Consider the following 18,650-nt stretch of genomic DNA (forward strand, 5'->3'; position numbering starts at 1 on the left):
GGGGCACCATCGGGTGCCCTCCTTTTCCTTCCGCCCGTCACTTAAGTGACGGGCTGGATCGGGTCCACTTGAGGCTGGACCCGACCCAACATGTGTCTGTGTGCGTGCATGTGAAATAATTGACGGCAATTTGAGACTCTTTAACCAGCGCTTGTGTGAAAGTTGTTCCTATTTGAAACATGGTGTAGGAAACATTTGGCGGTGATTGGAAGATATTCAAGATTTGAGTATGTATGTGTCCCGAACAATGATACGGAGGGCAGGGGAAAGAAGATCTTGTCTCCTGTATTCTGTCATCGAAATGGGAAAATCATGTCGTTAGATTTCTTCCCGTTTACTTTGTTTAAGTTAGCACATGGTGATCAAAGAACCAGAGGCTCTGTTCTCTCTACAATCTATCCCCCTTCTAGTGAAGGCCTTGGATCTTAAGCAGATCATATACCAGCACATTTTCTTATGTTTGACATCACAGTATCAAGTTAGTTGGGTATTGAACGAAAACATCAATATTATGCAATTGATCATCCGCCTTCACTGGTGACGAATAACATGGTCCCAGACACCCAAGAGGACGTATGGTTCTCATCGGGCATTGTCAAATTGACTACTTGTTACCATCTGCATCCCAAATTAACACGTACGGTGATGCCTTTGTTTATAGAAGACCATATGGTGGTTATTTATAAATATGTCAAAAGTTGAGTTATTATTCATAATTTTTTTTTTCAATCAACGAGCTAAACATATTTTATATGGGTATACATACAAATATCATTTTCTGACTTATATATACGATGGAAATGGCAACACAGAATATCTAAAGCCATGACTGTCTGTTCGTCAGCCAAAAGGAGCATCCTACTATCACTTTCATACCAGTGAAAGCAAATTAAAAATGAAGAAATGGATGAGAAATTAAAGAGAAAAAAAAGGACAGAGAGAAACTGAGTGCGATGAATATACAGATCAGAGGACCCACAAACGAAAGATGCTGATTTAGCATGAGGGGCTATCGTAAAGGTCTTCCTAACACCATCTTGCTTTCATTAAAACGACACGCTTGTTAACGTCATTTGAGATCCTTCTTTCTAAATTAGAATGAACAACGATTCGAAGGGCAAAACAAATATGCAGAGAAAAAATTGGTCCACGACTACTGATAATCTGAAATGGATCACTTGGTCGAGGTCCACAAGTAAGCAATAACGAGGCAGACACCCCCAGCTTGGTAGTCTCCATTATTCGTCTGTTTAATTTCTTTCTTACTAATGAATTTTTATTCTGAAGCCGATCAGCATCTACATCTGCAGCTAGATCATTTTCTTTCAGAAGAAATGAATGTATGCATTTTATCGGATGAAGAAAAAAGGCCCGATTTCTCCATCTTACCTCATTTACCGAATTTTATTTAACCCCACTTTGTTAATTGGACTCATACTACAACATTCCGGAAATTGAAAACTTTATAGTGTTCCTCAAAGAGTTGGAAACTTCGAGAAGCTTGTACCTCTTTTGTGGGAAACAGATCGCTTCATTTAGAACAAAGAACCTCAATCTATTCTGGTATCTGTTTTATCGTTGTATGCTCACTTTTTTTTTATAAAAATCTAAGCAGCAACGAAGAGGCTGAAAGATTAGACTGGGAAAAAAGGGTGAACATCATAATTGGTGTTGCCGATGCTTTGTCGTACATGCATCATGATCATTCAGTTCCAGTAATTCATCTGGACATCTCTAGCAACAAGATTTTGTTATATCCCGATTTCGATGCATGCATTTCAGACTTTGGAACAGCCAAATTACTGAACCCAGATTCATCAAATTGGACTGGCCTTGCAGGACACACCGCTACATGGCAACAGGTACGCACTAGAATTTTTTGATCATGCAGCGTTTTTTGCTTTGTCAATAAACCTTGTTTGTTTTTTTGTGGGTGCTAACTAAAGATGACCACTTTACTGCAGAGTTGGCATATGCCATGAGAGTAACAGAGAAATGTGATGTCTACAGGTTTGGGGTGGTAGCTCCTGAAATTCTAATGGGAAGGCACCCAGGAGAACTATTGTCGTCTCTGGTTATTCTCAAAAAGCAAGAGCTTGATGTAAAGCTCTGGGATATGCTGGACCAACGAATACCAGCTCCAGGGGACCAAGAAGCAGAGTTGGTGGCTGCTGTAGCCAAGCTTGCAGTCATGTGCAAAGACATGAAACTGGTATCACGGCCTACAATGCGCTCTGTTTCTCTGCATCTGTCATCTCCCAGCAGAAAGCATTATTTGTTCAAAGCCTTACAAGACAATCATGCATCATGAGAATGGCCTACACAGTTGTTCAGATACTGCTTCTTTGTACAAAACCTCTCTGTCCAAGTGAAAGTTGCAAAAGGAGTAATTACACACTCCCAGAATTTTACGTCTTCAAAAGTGGGGCATTTGCCTCTCCGAGTAGGTCTAGCGCTTGAATTAGAGGATTTGCACGAAATGATTGGAATGGTTCGGAAATTGAAGAAAAGATGCTTGTTAATTTCATGATGAGAGAAGTAGTAATGATAAATCATTATCAGTTACGCATTTTTTTTTCTTAAATTTTTTGACATATTTGCGATACTAAATTTGACAAAATGTTTTAACAAAATTAACGATACATATTTCAGAAATGAAGTTGCTCATTTTCACGAACCGTTTTAAGAATGCAACATACCACAGGTTTGAAACGGACCTCCCGTTAATCAAATCAGAAAAGAAACTTCAACTCTAACCAACAACTGAATTTGAGTTAGTCGCATATTCAATTCTAGCAAACATCCCAATCCATTTAGATGCGATAATTCAAGTTCATTGTGCATTTCATTGGAATCCAAATCCGAACAAGCAGCATGTGACCAGTTAAATCACATGATTCGGAACCCTCTTTTAGTTGTCAGTCACTTGGGATTCTTTCGTGCTTATGACCTAAAAATCTGTCGACTCTCGGAAAAGCAAAATAATGGATTTATGCATGCTGGCCCAGTTTTAGTTGTCTGCCATTTGGGATTCTTTCGTGTATATGCGCGCTCATATGTGTATCACATAAATACATATATAAGAACATGGAGATAATACAAATCAATTCTTTTCTTTTGTGTTGAAGACCTTACCATTTTCAAAAGAACGAAGCCGTTGAAAGTTTTTTTCAAAGCTGTACAGAGGATTGACGGCCGAGCCACACTGCCAGCTCTCACGTAATATATATTTACACATAAGTTTTTTAAAAAATTCATTTAAGGTATAAAAAAATTTGGAAAAATGATATTTTGATTCTTGTTAAACTTATTTTGAAATTATGATTTGATAGTTCTCGTGAAAAATTTTTTGCTTTCGCCCTGGCCCCACCCAAGTAGTTCCAAAGATCCTCTAAAAGATTTGTGGTTTGTCTTTTCTCAACCACCACTAGAAAGGGAACCATTGTCTGGAACGGGAGAAAGTGCTGAACCACACTTGGTATCTGTCGTTTTGGGTTAGTGTTCAAACTTAAATTAGGTCGCACCTACCAATGGGTGGAGCGAGTGGGTCTGCATGGCGACATGTTTATTAAGAGACCCAAAAGAAACATAATTAATAGAGATTACATGGTTCAAGATCTTTCTATCTAGCCATATGGGCGGCGCATGCAAGGCACTTTGGTCAAAACCTCGCGCTCGCCGAAATGGAAACTGAAGCGCCTAGTCGCACCACCAACTGAGGAATTAAGCTTGTCGGTATCAGGAGTCGGCCTAATTGATTGGATCGACCGGCCACAATCGTTTTCTGCTTTTGTAAAATCTGTCCTATCTTTTGACACACATATTCCAAAGATTATAGATGCATACAAAAATGAAATTTTAAATTGAATATTTTGTAGCATTTAAGGACAGTTGGTTGGAACCTTTTAGCTATCCAAGTTTGCGTTTGAGCCTAAATGGATAACATGATCTACTACTTCTCGCTCTCAATCCTCTTCCTGGTAAGTGCTCATCGTCTCTCCTCCATCTGAGTAGCGAGCCCTTCGATTCAGGCACCGTAGAACTTGAGAGGGAGGGCCACCCTACCTGCCAGGAATTGAGGCGGTGTCTGCCGTCTTTGGCATTCCCACATCGCCGCACACACGTCTCAAACGAGGAAGCATGCGTTTCCATAACCAAGCAGTCTTTTCACACAAAGATTGCCTCCATTAGTACGACTTGAATTGCAGTATATATGGTGGATGACGATTGCTTCCTTTTTTCAATCTTAGCAGCTCGTTGGGGCCAGAAACGATGGCGCTTTTACCATAAGTTCATATTGGAATGAGGTCTTCCCCAGAACCCCCATGCCCCATGCCATTCGAGCTCTCCTGCCATCCTTCTCAATGATGCCAAGTATTCTATCAGTGGTCTTCTTATCCGTTAGTTTTCCAGAAAAAAAGAAAAGAAAATTCTTTTATAAAAAATATTATATATTGACCAGCTAGCCTTTTTCACTTACTGCAGGATATGGTGGTACACCTTGTCGTTGTGCCTGGGGTGGAAGGTGGGGTGTGTTGGGGCACAACCACGATCAATCTAAGCGTAATTGGTCACCGAACCTTGCACCTCTATATTTCTTAAGGGACGACCTCCACCCTGGTAGCAAGATGAACGTCACCATAATGATCAGCCCGACAATGGTAGATGGTTCTAAAGGTGGTATCAGCATTGAGCCAACCTTCTTGCCACGCCAACAAGCTCAAGCAATTCCCTTCTCCACCTCCAATCTCACTACCATCCTTAAGACGTTCTCCATTCAACCCCACTCTGAGTACGCATCTTTTACAAGGCAAACGCTTCAAGATTGTGAGGGGCCTGCACTTAAAGGAGAAGTTAAGTACTGTGCAACATCTCTGGAATCCATGATCGATTTCGTTGTCGCAGAACTCGGAAGCCGTGAGATTCATGCAGTCGTCACTTCCGTTGTTAACAAAGAGGAGAAGGTGAAGGCGAGGACTTACAGAGTAGGTGATGGAGGGGGGAAAGTGATGTCTTCCAAAGTTGTGACATGCCACGACGTCACGTTTCCTTATGCCGTCTTCTACTGCCACAATTTCCAGGGCACAAGGCCATACATGGTTCCATTGATTGCTGATGATGGTAGCCGAGTAAACGCCATTGCTTTGTGCCATTTTGATACATCAAATTGGAACCCTGGACACGCGAGCTTCCGGTTGCTGGGTGTGAAACCGGGAACTGTTCCCATTTGCCACTTCATTCTAAAGGATCTCGCCTGGGTCCCCAACTGACCTTCATGCCACCTCCTTAGTATGAGCCTGCCATGTCCTAATGATAAACTTGAATGTACCGATAGAAAATAAAATGGAATTGATCAAGTAGCTTGCCTTATGTCTGCGACTCTTTGCCGTCAGACTTGTAGCCCAAGTCGAGCCAAGTGTAAGCATCAAATTAAAAAAATACTTTAGTTGTTATTCGATATCTTTCCAATATACAAAGGGCCCCCTTTGTATGCCCATCCGCCCAAATGTAAGGTCTTAACATTAAGTCCCACGCAATCTATTTATTTACATATTAGTTAGTCTCATCTGTTTGCATACTAAGTTTATATAATTATATTGGTGCACCTCAAATATTACTTGCTTATTATCTACGGTGCCCCCTCATTCATTTTAGCGTAGCGATGCCAATAAATCCCATAGATCTGACCCTACTGCTTTTGAAGAAATCAGACAAGAAAAAAGTTTAACATTCAAATAAGAAATCAAATCCAATTCGAAATTACATTCGATCAGATTTGGATTTAGGTAAATTTCTGATTGGATGTGGTGAAGGTGGATTATGGTAAAATTTGAGCCCTGCTGTTCCGCCCGGCCGGTTCCTTAAGGTTTCACCATGAGGAAGGAGCAGGAGCAGAGACAAAAAGTTGTAGCTAAGGAGCACTAAATATAAAATTTTAAATTTTAAGGGCACCAACATGTAAGTGAAAAAAATTATTCAGAAATATCAAATACAAAATTAAGAAAATTTTTAGGTTCCCCGTGGGCAGTTGCCCACACATAGCCTCCTCCATCCCTCAGAAGGAGCCGGTCTGCCTCTTGAATTTGAGCATGGGATTGAACCACCCACGATGTTTGTTGATTTATATATATGTCAAAGGCTTGAGAGGTTACCTGTAAATTTCTCTATTTATTGTTCCTTTCTATGTCATGACTTAGAAAAAAGACGTTCAATATCTTTTCTCCAAATATGACAAGTTAATTACCCCACATCTAAAATCTTGTACTTAACAAGTAAAACTGCTCAATAGCCTTTGGCTATATCCGAACTCATTCTCAGATGAAAGTCAAAAGCAACTTCTTCTGTCAAATTAATTTGACAGTCGGTGTGAACTAATCAACTGATCAATGGTCGTCAACCCAAAGATCGATGTCCCAAACAATAAGTGGACGGTGAATATGGCAAACTTGGAAAAGGGAGGCAAAATGGGATGGAAGATCTGTCTCTGTATTCTGTCATCGAAATGGGGAAATCATGCCATTAGATTTAGCCGCGTTTACTTTGTTTAAGTTAGCACATGGTGATCAAAGAACCAGAGGCTCTGTTCTCTCTGGAATCCGTTCACCCTTCTGGAGAATGCCTTGGATCTTAAGCAGATCACATACCAGGACATTTTCTTATGTTTGACAGCACGGTGTCACGTTAGTTAGGTATTCAACGTAAACATCAATATTATGCAGTTGATCATAGAGCAGTGGCGCCTTCACTACTGGTGACGAATAACATGGTATGGTTCTCATCTCTTCTCTACGGGCATTGTCAAGTTGACTACTTGTTACCAATTGCATCCCAAATTAACAAGTACGGTGATGCCTTTGTTTATAGAAGGCCATATGGCGGTTATTTCTAAATATGTCAAAAGTTGAGTTATTATTGATTTTGTTTTTTCAATCAATGAACTAAACATATTTTATACGAGTATACATACAAATACCATTTTCACAGAATATCTAAAGCCATGACTGTTTGTTTGTCAGCCAAAGGAGCATCCTACTATCATTTTGATACCACTGAATCAAGAAATGGATGAGAATAAAGAGAAAAAAAGGGAAGAGAGAAACTGAGTGTGATAAATCAAAGGACCCACCAATAAAAGATGCTGACTTTAGCATGACATGACTGGCTATCGTAAAGGTCTTCCTGACCCCATCTTGCTTTTATTAAAACGACACGCTTGTTAACGTCATTTGAGATCCTTTTTTCTAAATAAGAATGAACAACGATTCGAAGGGCAAAAAAAATACGAAGAGAAAAAATTGGGCCACGACTGCTAATAATCTGAAATGTATCACATGGTCGCGGTCCACAAGTAAGCAATAACGAGGCAGACACCCCCTCTCCATTAATCCTCTGTTCAATTTTTTTCTTACTAATGAATTTTTATTCTGAAGCCGATCAGCATATATATCTGCAGCTAGATCATTTTCTTTCAGAACAAATGAATGTATGCATTTTATCGGATGAAGAAAAAGAGGCCCGATTTCTCCATCTCACCTCATTTACCGAATTTCATTTAACCCGACTTTGATAATTGGACACATATTACAACATTCGGGAATTGAAAACTTTATGGTGTTCCTCAAAGAGTTGGAAACTTCCAGAATCTTGTGCCTCTTTTGTGGGAAACAGATCGCTTCATTTAGAACCTCAATCTATTCTGGTATCTGTTTTGTCGTTGTATGCTCACTTTTCCTCAATTTGTTCTATACTTTTTTGCAGTAGTAAATATATCTATATATGACAATAATATGTTGCTGTCACATGTATACAGAATTTTTTTTCCATTTGCTTGTGTTTTATTTTCCCATTTACGTAATTGTTACTCTTTAACAAGCTTGTGGATACAATCCCATCATCTTTGGTCGGAATGCGTAGTTTGACGTCAGTGGATGTCCTTTAACAGTCTCACGGGGCCTCTTCCAAACAACTCTGCATTTTATGTGGAGGACTTGCCTTCCAGCTGTTAGGAACAACACAATAAACACTCCTCTCACACGCTCAAGAAGGGGTTAGAAGCAACAAGGAAGAAGACAACGATTTACGTGGTTCAGAACAATAATCTCCTACGTCCACGGTCGCACAGATCTCTTGTATTCTCTCTCTTCTATGAACACACAGAACAGACACTCTCAGCGGCGGCCATCCTCAAAACATAAGGATTAGAGCAAACCCGCATTTGTACAAAATGACCCATATGCCCTTACATGAAGAAAAAATTTCTCAGCCATATTGCAAATGAGTGTCCAGTATGGATCAACTTCCATACACCAACACCAGCCATGCAAGCCTCCCTCCGAGGCAAAAAGTCATAAGAAAAGTCAAAAAATTGAAGTCCATCATTATTCCAGTGATTAGTGATTGGTTGCTGTGCTCATTCTTATATTCCTTGTTATTGGGATGTACAAAGTTTGGCAAAAAGCAATGCAGAGGGAAGGCCAAAGAAGCATTCTTGCGGAAACAAACCATGCAAAAGATTTATTTTCTATATGAAACTATGATGACAAACTTGCTTATGAGGATATTGTCAGTGCTACAGAGAATTTCAGTGATGAGTATGTTATTGGTAGAGGAGCACATGGTAGCGTTTACAGAGTTGAACTACCCACAGGTCAAATTGTGGCTGCCAAGAAGTTCAATCAGACCGGTAGTGATGTGTTACCAGACATGGGGTTCAGAAATGAGATTAAAGCATTGACAGAAGTCCGCCACAGGAACATAGTCAAGCTCTATGGATTTTGTAAGCATCCCCAATGCTCATTCTTGGTGTATGAATACATAGAGAGAGGAAGCTTGGCAAGCATACTAAGCAGCAACGAAGCGGCCAAAAGATTAGACTGGGCAAAAAGGGTGAACATCATAGCTGGTGTTGCCGATGCTTTGTCATGCATGCATCATGATCATTCAGTTCCAGTAATCCATAGGGACATCTCTAGCAAGAACATTTTGTTATATTCCGATTTCAATGCATGCATTTCAGACTTTGGAACAACCAGATTACTGAACCCAGATTCATCAAATTGGACTGGCGTTGCAGGGACACACGGCTACATAGCACCAGGTAAGCACTAGAAAACTTTGAACATGCAGCGATTTTTGCTTTATAGTGGCCTTACCCCATTAGAAATTTAGATCCATCAATAAACTTTGTTTGTCTTTTGTGTGGGTGCTAACTAAAGATGACTGCTTTACTATAGAGTGTTAGGAACAGCACACAATAAACTCTCCTCTCGCACTCTCAAGATGGGGTTAAAAGCAACAAGGAAGAAGACAACGATTTACGTGGTTCAGAGCAATAATCTTCTACGTCCACGGTTGCACTTGTATTCTCTCTCTTCTATGAACACACAGAACAGACACTCACAAGCGGCGATCATCCTCAAAACATAAGGATTAAGGCAAACCCGCATTTGTACAAAATGACATATATGTCCTTACATAAAGAAACAAAGAAGTGTCCAGTATAGATCAACTTCCATACACCAACACAGAGTTGGCATATACCATGAGAGTAACAAAGAAGTGTGATGTCTACATCTTTGGGGTGGTAGCTCTTGAAATTCTGATGGGAAGGCACCCAGGTGAACTACTATCATCTTTGGTTATTCTCCCAAGTGAAGAGCTTGATGTAAAGCTCTGGGATATGCTGGACCAACGAATAGCAGCTCCAGGGGACCAGCAAGAAGCAGAGATGGTGGCTGCTGTAGCCAAGCTTGCAGTCATGTGCATAAACATGAAACCTGAATCACGGCCTACAATGCGCTCTGTTTCTCTGCATCTGTCCTCTCCCAGCAGAAAGCATTATTTGTTCAAAGCCTTACAAGAGAATCACTCAAACAGATACGATGCATCATGAGAATGTACAAAACCTCATTGTCCCATTTGAGTAGGCCGGGTAGCCTCGTCCAGGTGAATGTATTAAAAACAGTCATTACACACTCCCAGAATTTTACCTCTTCAAAAGTGGGGCATTTGCTTCTACAAGTCGGTGTAGTGCTTGAATTAGAGGGTTTGCACAAAATGATTGAAATGGTTCGGAAATTGAAGAAAAGATGCTTGCAGTTTTATGATGAGAGAAGTAGTATTGACAGAAAATTATCAGTCATGCATATTTTTTTTCTTAAATTTTTTGACATATTTACGATACTAAATTAGACAAAATGGTTTAACAAAATTAACGATACATATTTCAGAAATTAAGTTGCTCATTTTCACTTACCGTTTTAAGAATGCAACATACCACAGGTTTGAATCGGACCTCCCGTTAATCAAATCAGAAAAGAAACTTCAACTCTAACTAACAACTGAATTTGAGTTGGTTGCATATTCAATTCTAACAAACATCCCAATCCAATTAGATGCAACAATTCAAATTCATTGTGCATTTCATAGGAATCCAAATCCGAACATGCAGCATGTGATGAGTTAAATCACTTGATTCAGAACCCTGTTTTAGTTGTCTGCCATTTGGGATTCTTTCGTGCTCATGACCTAAAAATCTTCTGACTCTGGCAATGCAAATTAATGGATTTATAGTCTATCGCACTGATGACCTTTTTTTGCGGCATAGAAAATTGATGCCGCTATCAAGACTCGCGGTTGCACCAACACCTTCAATACATAAAGAAATGGAGATAATACATATAAGAACATGGAGATATTACAAACCAATTCTTTTCTTTTGTTGGAGACAAATTAGCTTAGCCTGCGGTATCGACGAGCTTTGATTCTTCTCTCAACTTTCCTTCCATCTCTGTTGCAGGGGGAAAAGTTTCTTCTCAGAAAACATGGAAGTCAATATCGGTTGCCATGCATTGATGTGTATGCTTTTCTCAGCAAATCCACTTCCGTCCCAGCATGCATAGGCAATTGAACCAATTGGGGAAGCCGAAGAATTCAACATTCCGGCCTCTAGATTATCTGTGGAGTCAAAATCGGCCAATTCACTCACCTACTATTCACCTCCGACTAAAAACGTCGGAGCCGACTTCGAGAAAAAAAAATACCAAAGTATTTGTGATGTTACCATATATTTTTCTGACCGATAACGTATCCTACCCGTATCAATCCATTCAAGTGTGCTTGGTGCGTGGTGACACCCACATTCCCGGTAAACTGTTGCCAAGAAAGAAAAAAAAAAACAAAAATTTTTAAAATTTAAAACAGGGGATTTTTATTTGGGTCCTACTTTTTAATTATGATCGGTTTTAATTTCGAATCTTTTTTTAACAAACCTCAGTTAGAAAAGGGCCAAAAACAAAATTGTATCATCTTAAACGACGTAGAAATTTGTGTTTTTCATCATTTCCTTTTAAAAGCAAAAAAATGAAAAAGTTTTTTTTTTCCTTTTACACTACAAAGGACATCATTTATTTATTTTCATCATTATCTTGTACACAGTCAAAACCAACGGTAAAAATAAGCCTTTTTTTACACCACTACATAAAAGTGAGACCAATATGAAAAAAAAAAAATATTCTAGGACCATAAAATTATGGCTAAAGAAAAATACATATAGTTCAACACTTCTCGTAAAAAATTATTGATTGGATGGACCAGCCACAATCGTTTTCTGCTTTTGTAAAATCTGTCTTATCTTCTGAAATACATACTCCCAACATTATAGATTCATATAAAAATGACATTTTCAATTGAATATTTTGTAAAATTTAAGGATCATTGGTTGAAATCTTTTTGCTATCTAAGATTAAGTTTGAGGCTAAATGGATAACATGATCTCCTTCTTCTCGCTCTCAACCCTCTTCCTGGTAAGTGCCCATCGTCTCTCCTCTATCTGAGTAGCGAGCCCTACGATTCAGGCACCGTAGAACTTGCGAGTGAGGGCCACCCTACCTGCCGGGAATTAAGCCGGCGTCTGCCGCCTTCAGCTTTCCCACATCGCCGCACACACGTCTCAAACTAGGAAGCATGCATTTCCATAACCGAGCAGTGTTTCGCAAAAAGATTGCCTTCATTAGTTCGACTTGAATTGCAGTATATGTGGTGGATGACTGTTTTCTTTTTTCAATCGATGGCACTTCCACTATAAATTCTTATTGGAATGAGGTCTTCCCAAAAACCCCCATGCCCTATGCCATTCCAGCTCTCCTGCCAACCTCTTAAGAGAATGGTCCTCTTATCTGTTAGTTTTCCAAAAAAAAAAAAAAAAAGATCAGCAGCAAGATCTGACATAGATACCATGTGTCTGTGTGCGTGCGTGTAAAATAATTGACGGCAATTTGAGACTCTTTAACCAGCTCTTGTGTGAAAGTTGTGCCTATTTGAAGCATGGTGTTGGAAACATTTGGCGGTGATTGGAAGATGTTCAAATATTTTTGTAGTGTGGGAATAACTTTGTGCTTATTTTTGAAAGTTCTTCAATGTAAAGTAACATAAGCTCTAATCACCTTAATATGTCACCCACTTCAACTAATTGAGAGAGCTGCTGTCATTGCTGCGAGAAGTTATTTAATCGAGTCTTCAATTTGTGTAATCTGAAGACAGCTAAATTTGGTGCTAAAATGGTTCTGGCAAACGTTTATGCACAAAAATTGATAAATTTTAATGCTTTTGGTGCAGCATTTTTTATTTTTATGCCACAAGAAAAAAAAACACTCCATTGTCCTGAAAACATGGACTAGAGAACTAGTAGTATGTCATATATATAAACTCGGAATATTTCCAATGCATAACTAAGATTGAGAAAACTTGTACTTCGTAATTACTTCTGGCAGGATTTGGTGGCCCAGGAATCCGACCTTGGATTAGTAGGTGCAGTACACTGGGGCACAACCATGATGGGTCCAACATCAATTGGTCACCGGATCTTGCACCTATCTTTATTTCCTAAGAGAAGACCTGCAGCCTGGTAGCAAGATGAACATCACCATGATGCTTCTAGCGGTGGCTTCAGTGTCAGCTCTGAGCCAACCTTCTTGCCACGCCAACAAGCTGAAGCTATTCCCTTCTCGTCCTCCAATCTCACTACCATCCTTAAGATGTTCTTCATTCAACCCCACCCTGAGCACGCATCACTTACCAGGCAAATGCTTGCCGATTGCGAGATTCCTGCACTTAAAGGAGAAGTTAAGTACTGTGCAACATTTCTGGAATCCATGATCAATTTCGTTGTCGCAGAACTCGGAAGCAGTGAGATTCATGCAGTGGTCACTTCCGTTGCTAACAAAGAGGAGAAAGTGAAGGCCAGCACTTACAGGGTAGGTGTTGGTGGGGGGAGGCTGATGTCCCATAAAGTGGTGACATGCCATGAGACACGGCCATACATGGTGCCATTGGTTGCTGATGATGGTAGCCAAGTAAACGCCATTGTTTTGTGCCATTTTGATACATCAAATTGGAATCCTGGACACGCGAGCTTCCGGTTGCTGGGTGTGAAGCCGGGAATTGTTCCAATTTGTCACTTCATTCTGAAGGATCTCGCCTGGGTCCCCAACTAACCTTCATGCTACCTCCTTAGTTTGCGCCGACTAGAATGAACCGGTAGAAAATAAAATCAGGTAGCTTGCTTTATGTCGCGTGAGGTGTAAGAATCAAATCAAAATATCTAAGGCAACTCCCACCCCATTTAGTTGTTATGTGAGAGCTTTCCAATATGCAAAGGGTCCCCCTTGTATGCCCATCTGCCCAATTGTAAGGTCTTAACATTAAGTTAAATTATTGTCTGAACTTATCTATGCGCATGTAGCGTTGGAAACATAGAGTATAGAAGTCTGGAAATTGGTAGTGTCTATGTTTGATAATGAGGCACTCATCAACTGGGGAAGTCACATGTGAGCTAATGTGGGCAAGTGCCCACACAGTCTCACGCAATCTACGTATTTACATATTAGTTCGCCTCATCTGTTTGCATACTAATTTTATAATAATCATATTACTTTGTTATTATCTGTATCTGGTGCCCCTCATTTATTTTACTATGTATTTGATGGGTCTGAAATTCTTTGAATTAATCCCCTAAGGGAAAACTTTTTAACTCTGCCACTGGTGGGTCGACAGAATCCTACTCAGGCAGTTTGGTATTGCTGTAGCAATCATTATCATTGTTGTATGGCCAACAATGCCGTGCACTTACCGATACATGTCATTACTTCTTATTTATCAATTTCTGGAATAATTTACAAAAAATTAAACTATTTCCAGTTAAATTTGAAATAAAAAAAATAAAACATATAAACCCGTATCATCCTTGTATCATTTTGTCAAGGTGCCGATACACTAATGTGGACATGCTCCAAGCTGCAGGTGGAGAATTTTTCCTTGATGTCCATGTCGGTATTGAAGAAGGGGACGACACCAGTGCTCTTTTCGTCATTAACTGGGAGTCCTCACTAAACTGCAAAGATTCTAAGGATGAGGCTTTACTTTAGCCTAGCGATGTCAATAAATCCCATAGATCGGATCCTACTACTTTAGGAAAAATCAGACATGAAAAAAAAAAGTTTAATATTCAATTAAAAAATCAAATCCGATTCGAAATTCAGAAATTACATCCGATCGGATTCGGGTTTTGAATGAATGTGGTGGAGGCAGATTAAGGTAAAATTTGAGGCCCGCTCTTCCGCCGGGCCGGTTGAATTAAAGGGTTCACAATGAGGAAGGAGCTGGTCTGCCTCTTGAAGGTGAGCATGGGATTGAAGTTTTACTTCTTTTGTCAAATTAGTTTGACAGTCTGTGTGTGTGAATTGATCGACCGATCAATGATCTTCAACCCAAGGATGGATGTGTCCCGAACAATGATAAGGAGGGCAGGGGATGGAAGATCTTGTCTCTTGTATTCTGCCATCGAAATGGAAAAATCATGCCATTAGATTTCCCCGCGTTTACTTTGTTTAAGTTAGCACATGGTGATCAAAGAACCAGAGGCTCTGTTCTCTCTGGAATCCGTCACCCTTCTGGATATTCAACGCAAGCATCAATATTATCATCTTTGGTTGTTCTCACAAAGCTCTTGGGATATGCTGGACCAACGAATAGCAGCTCCAGGGGACCAGGAAGCAGAGATGGTGGCTGCTGTAGCCAAGCTTGCAGTCATGTGCATAGACATGAAACTGGAATCACGGCCTACAATTTGTGATTTGTTAAAGATTGTATATTAAACTTATACAATCATGACCTTGTTTGCCACGCACTGGATGTAAAATCGTTGTATACATACAAATATCATATGTAATCACATGCATACATAAAAAAATCTAAGATTTTTTTACAATGATCGGCATATGATTTAGTTGTCTGCCATTTCTTTCGTGCTCATGACCTAAAAATCTGTTGATATATAAATTTTTACAAAGTTCATTTAATTTTTCATATTTTGACTCTTGTTATAATTTTGAAACTATAATTCAAAAAAATTTTGACTTCAGCCCCACCCCCACCCAAACCGTTTCAACAACGCTCTCAAAGATTTGTGATTTGTGTGTTCCCTTTATAGGAAAGGAACCATCGTCCAGAACGGGAGAATCTGCCGGAATGTGAGCAGGTTTTGTTTTCCGTTGATATCTATTGTTTTCAGTTAGTGATCATACTACTTTCTTTTTGCTGCATCAACGAAATTGAAAATCTTCCATAGACTGAGAAACAAATGTCTTTTTCCAACATATATATGTTAAAAATAAAAAGAACTAGAATAAATAAGAACAAACAATGGAAAACGTGTTTTCATTAAACATGCATGGTTTTTCATTATGAAGGGCCAACGTTAGCATTGATTACACGTAACATGGAAAGAACTTAAACATGTGAAGTTCCTATAATGTTGGCAACAATAAACATGAAAAACTAGAAATATTTTCTTTTCCTTTATCATTAATTTTGATTTATCTTGCTCTTTCCTTGAATCTCTCTAAAATGGTTGCCTTTCAACCATTAGCAATATTAAAAAAATTAGGTCACACCTACCAATGGGTGGAGCGAGTGGAAAAGAACTTAATTAATGGAGTTTACATGGTTCAAGATCTTTGTATCTAGCCATATGGGCGGCCATGCGAGGCACTTGGTCAAACCTCGCGCCCACAGAAATGAAAACTGGAGCGCCTACTGGGACCACCAACCGGGATGTAAGCTTGTCGGTCTCATGAGTAAAAAATGAGGTCATTTTCTGCTTTCGTAAAATCTGTCGTATCTTTTGAAATATATATTCCAAATTCATATAAAAATGACATTTTAAATTAAATATTTTGCAACATTTAGGGACCATTGGTTGGAACCCTTTTGCTATCCAAGATTGCGTTGAGCCTGAATGGATAACATCATCTCCTTCTTCTCGCTGTCAACCCTCTTCCTGGTAAGTGCTCATCTTCTCTCCTCCATCTGAGTAGCGAGCCCTTCGATTCAGGCACCGTAGAACTTGAGAGGGAGGGCCACCCTACCTGCCGGGAATTGAGGCGGTGGCTGCCGTCTCTGGCTTTTCCACATCGCCGCTCGCACGTCTCAAACAAGGAAGCATGCCTTTCCATAATGCCTCCATTAATCCGACTTGAATTGAATTGCAGTATATATGGTGGATGACAACTATTTCCTTTTTCCAATCTTATCAGCTCGTTGGGGCCACAAACGATGGCGCTTCTACCATAAGTTCTTATTGGAATGAGGTCTTCCCCAGAACCCCCATGCCCAATGCCATTCAAGCTCTCCTGCCATCCTCTCTAGAGATATCAGGTACTCTATTAGTAGTCCTCCTATCTGTTAGTTTTCCGTATATATATCTAGCATTGACCAACTAGCCTTTTTCCCTGACTGACTGCAGGATTTAGTCGTGGTCTTCACCACTATGACCAAGAGAGAACAAATCCTGGTGGTCGAGCCTGGGCTAAAGGCTGGGGTGTGTTGGGTAATGACCACGATCAGTTTAAGCGTAATTGGTCACCGAACCTTGCACCTCTGTATTTCTTAAGGGACGACCTGCAGCCTGGTAGAAAGATGAACGTCACCATGATGATCAGTAGCCCAGTAGTGCATGGTTCTAACGGTGCTATCAACATTGAACCAACCTTCTTACCACGCCAACAAACTCAAGCAATTCCCTTCTTGACCTCTAATCTCACTACCATCCTTAAGATGTTCTCCATTGAACCCCACTCTGAGCATGCATCTCTTACAAAGCAAACGCTAGAAGATTGCGAGAGGCCTGCACTTAAAGGAGAAGTTAAGTACTGTGCAACATCTCTGGAATCCATGATCGACTTCGTTGTCGCGGAACTTGGAAGCCGTGAGATTCATGCAGTGGTCACTTCCGTTGTTAACAAAGAGGAGAAAGTGAAGGCCAGGACTTACAGGGTAGGTGATGGAGGGGGGAAGGTGATGTCTCCCAAAGTTGTGACATGCCACGACGTGACGTTTCCTTATGCCGTCTTCTACTGCCATAATTTTCCGGGGACAAGGCCATACATGGTTCCATTGATTGCTGACGATGGTAGCCTGGTGAATGCCATTGCTTTGTGTCATTTTGATACATCAAAATGGAATCCTGGCCATGCCAGCTTCCGGTTTCTAGGCGTCAAACCTGGAACCGTTCCCATTTGCCACTTCATTGTAAAAGACCTTGCTTGGGTCCCCAACTAATCTACATGCTGCCTGCTTAGTTCCCAACCTTTCCTTGAGCTGTCTGGAGAGCCCTTGAATAAAATCCAGGGCAGAATTCCTCTATCATTGGTTTATGGCTTTGATGGATGATCTTCTAGAGCTCATGGTTTGGGCCAATTGACCAGATTGTTTTGCAAATGAGTCACGCTAGAATGGATTCCATAGATGAAAGGCTTATCTTTTTTTTACGCATGAAACGCCAATGAAGATCTGAGAATGGCAAGGAACATGTACCCACCGAGTCCTTCGAGTGTTCCCCTGTTGCAGACACCAGGCAACAAACAGTAGGCACCCAATCACATGGCTTTAATATATTAATATGGCTTTAAAATGAATAGCTTTTATCAATATGGCTGTAAGAATTTATCCATATAAAGGTAAAGATTGAGAGCAACGACTTTCTGACTTTGCAGATGCGAAATCAGAGAAAAATGACCCAGAGATCATCTAATGCGCGACTTAGAGTTGGGGACCTCCAACGACATGGATCTAGAAATTCTTTCCCGCTGGAGCCAATACCGAGTAATTTACGCAGTCTTCGAAAGGATTAATCGGGATTGAGGGCTTACATTGGGAACAAAAAGATGATTGTGAAGTGGATCTGTGGGAGAGCAGAAGCGAATGGAATATTGGCCCTTATAAAACGATTTTTCACCATGAAATAAAGGAACGCATGATTGACGATTGAAAAAATTTAGATTGGCCCTTACAAAACTTAAAAAGGAACATCTTCATAACTGTCGTGAGAAATTGATCGATCCCTAGCTCTTCCTTCCGCAGAGATGTTAGCTTCTTAAATTGCGCTTCCCTTTCCTCCATCCGGAAGACCACATGCTCCACCAGCAGCCAAAAGGGGTCTTTCCATTACTCAAGTCTCCGGTTGAGCGCGTGAAAGAGAGTCTGGTCGTGTCCTCTCGTAGACCTTGTTCATCGCGCAATTTCTTTCTCGACAGCCATGGGAAGAAGAAGACTTGCTTTTGGAAAATGAGTAGAGAATCAGCTGAACGACACCT

The 18,650-nt window shown here is 40.3% G+C and overlaps 3 protein-coding genes across 4 annotated transcripts; all 3 read left to right on the forward strand.

Annotated features, from left to right (window-relative positions):
* The first annotated feature begins 3,923 nt into the window (after positions 1 to 3,923).
* LOC116247999 (BURP domain-containing protein 5-like) lies at positions 3,924 to 5,406 on the forward strand. The gene is made up of 3 exons (XM_031620530.1): positions 3,924 to 3,980; positions 4,254 to 4,374; positions 4,486 to 5,406. The coding sequence occupies exons 1-3, from the start codon at positions 3,936 to 3,938 to the stop codon at positions 5,268 to 5,270; spliced, it is 951 nt and encodes a 316-aa protein (XP_031476390.1). The 5' UTR covers positions 3,924 to 3,935; the 3' UTR covers positions 5,271 to 5,406.
* A 3,297-nt stretch (positions 5,407 to 8,703) lies between these two features.
* On the forward strand, positions 8,704 to 13,493 carry LOC116266670 (probable leucine-rich repeat receptor-like protein kinase At1g35710). Its single transcript, XM_031648008.1, has 3 exons — positions 8,704 to 9,097; positions 9,528 to 9,759; positions 12,950 to 13,493. Exons 1-3 carry the CDS (start codon positions 8,704 to 8,706, stop codon positions 13,491 to 13,493), a joined length of 1,170 nt encoding a protein of 389 aa, XP_031503868.1.
* Positions 13,494 to 16,232: 2,739 nt separating this feature from the next.
* LOC116247992 (BURP domain-containing protein 5-like) lies at positions 16,233 to 17,700 on the forward strand. Of its 2 annotated transcripts, none has more exons than XM_031620518.2 (3): positions 16,233 to 16,339; positions 16,593 to 16,713; positions 16,802 to 17,700. In XM_031620518.2, exons 1-3 carry the CDS (start codon positions 16,295 to 16,297, stop codon positions 17,614 to 17,616), a joined length of 981 nt encoding a protein of 326 aa, XP_031476378.1. In that variant the 5' UTR covers positions 16,233 to 16,294; the 3' UTR covers positions 17,617 to 17,700. The 2 variants fall into 2 exon arrangements, with proteins under 2 accessions (XP_031476378.1, XP_049934418.1); XM_050078461.1 differs by having other exon boundaries at positions 16,244 to 16,339; positions 16,548 to 16,713.
* The last annotated feature ends 950 nt before the right edge of the window (positions 17,701 to 18,650 follow it).

Source organism: Nymphaea colorata, chromosome 1 (assembly GCF_008831285.2).
Source record: "Nymphaea colorata isolate Beijing-Zhang1983 chromosome 1, ASM883128v2, whole genome shotgun sequence".
NCBI classification, from domain to species: domain Eukaryota; kingdom Viridiplantae; phylum Streptophyta; class Magnoliopsida; order Nymphaeales; family Nymphaeaceae; genus Nymphaea; species Nymphaea colorata.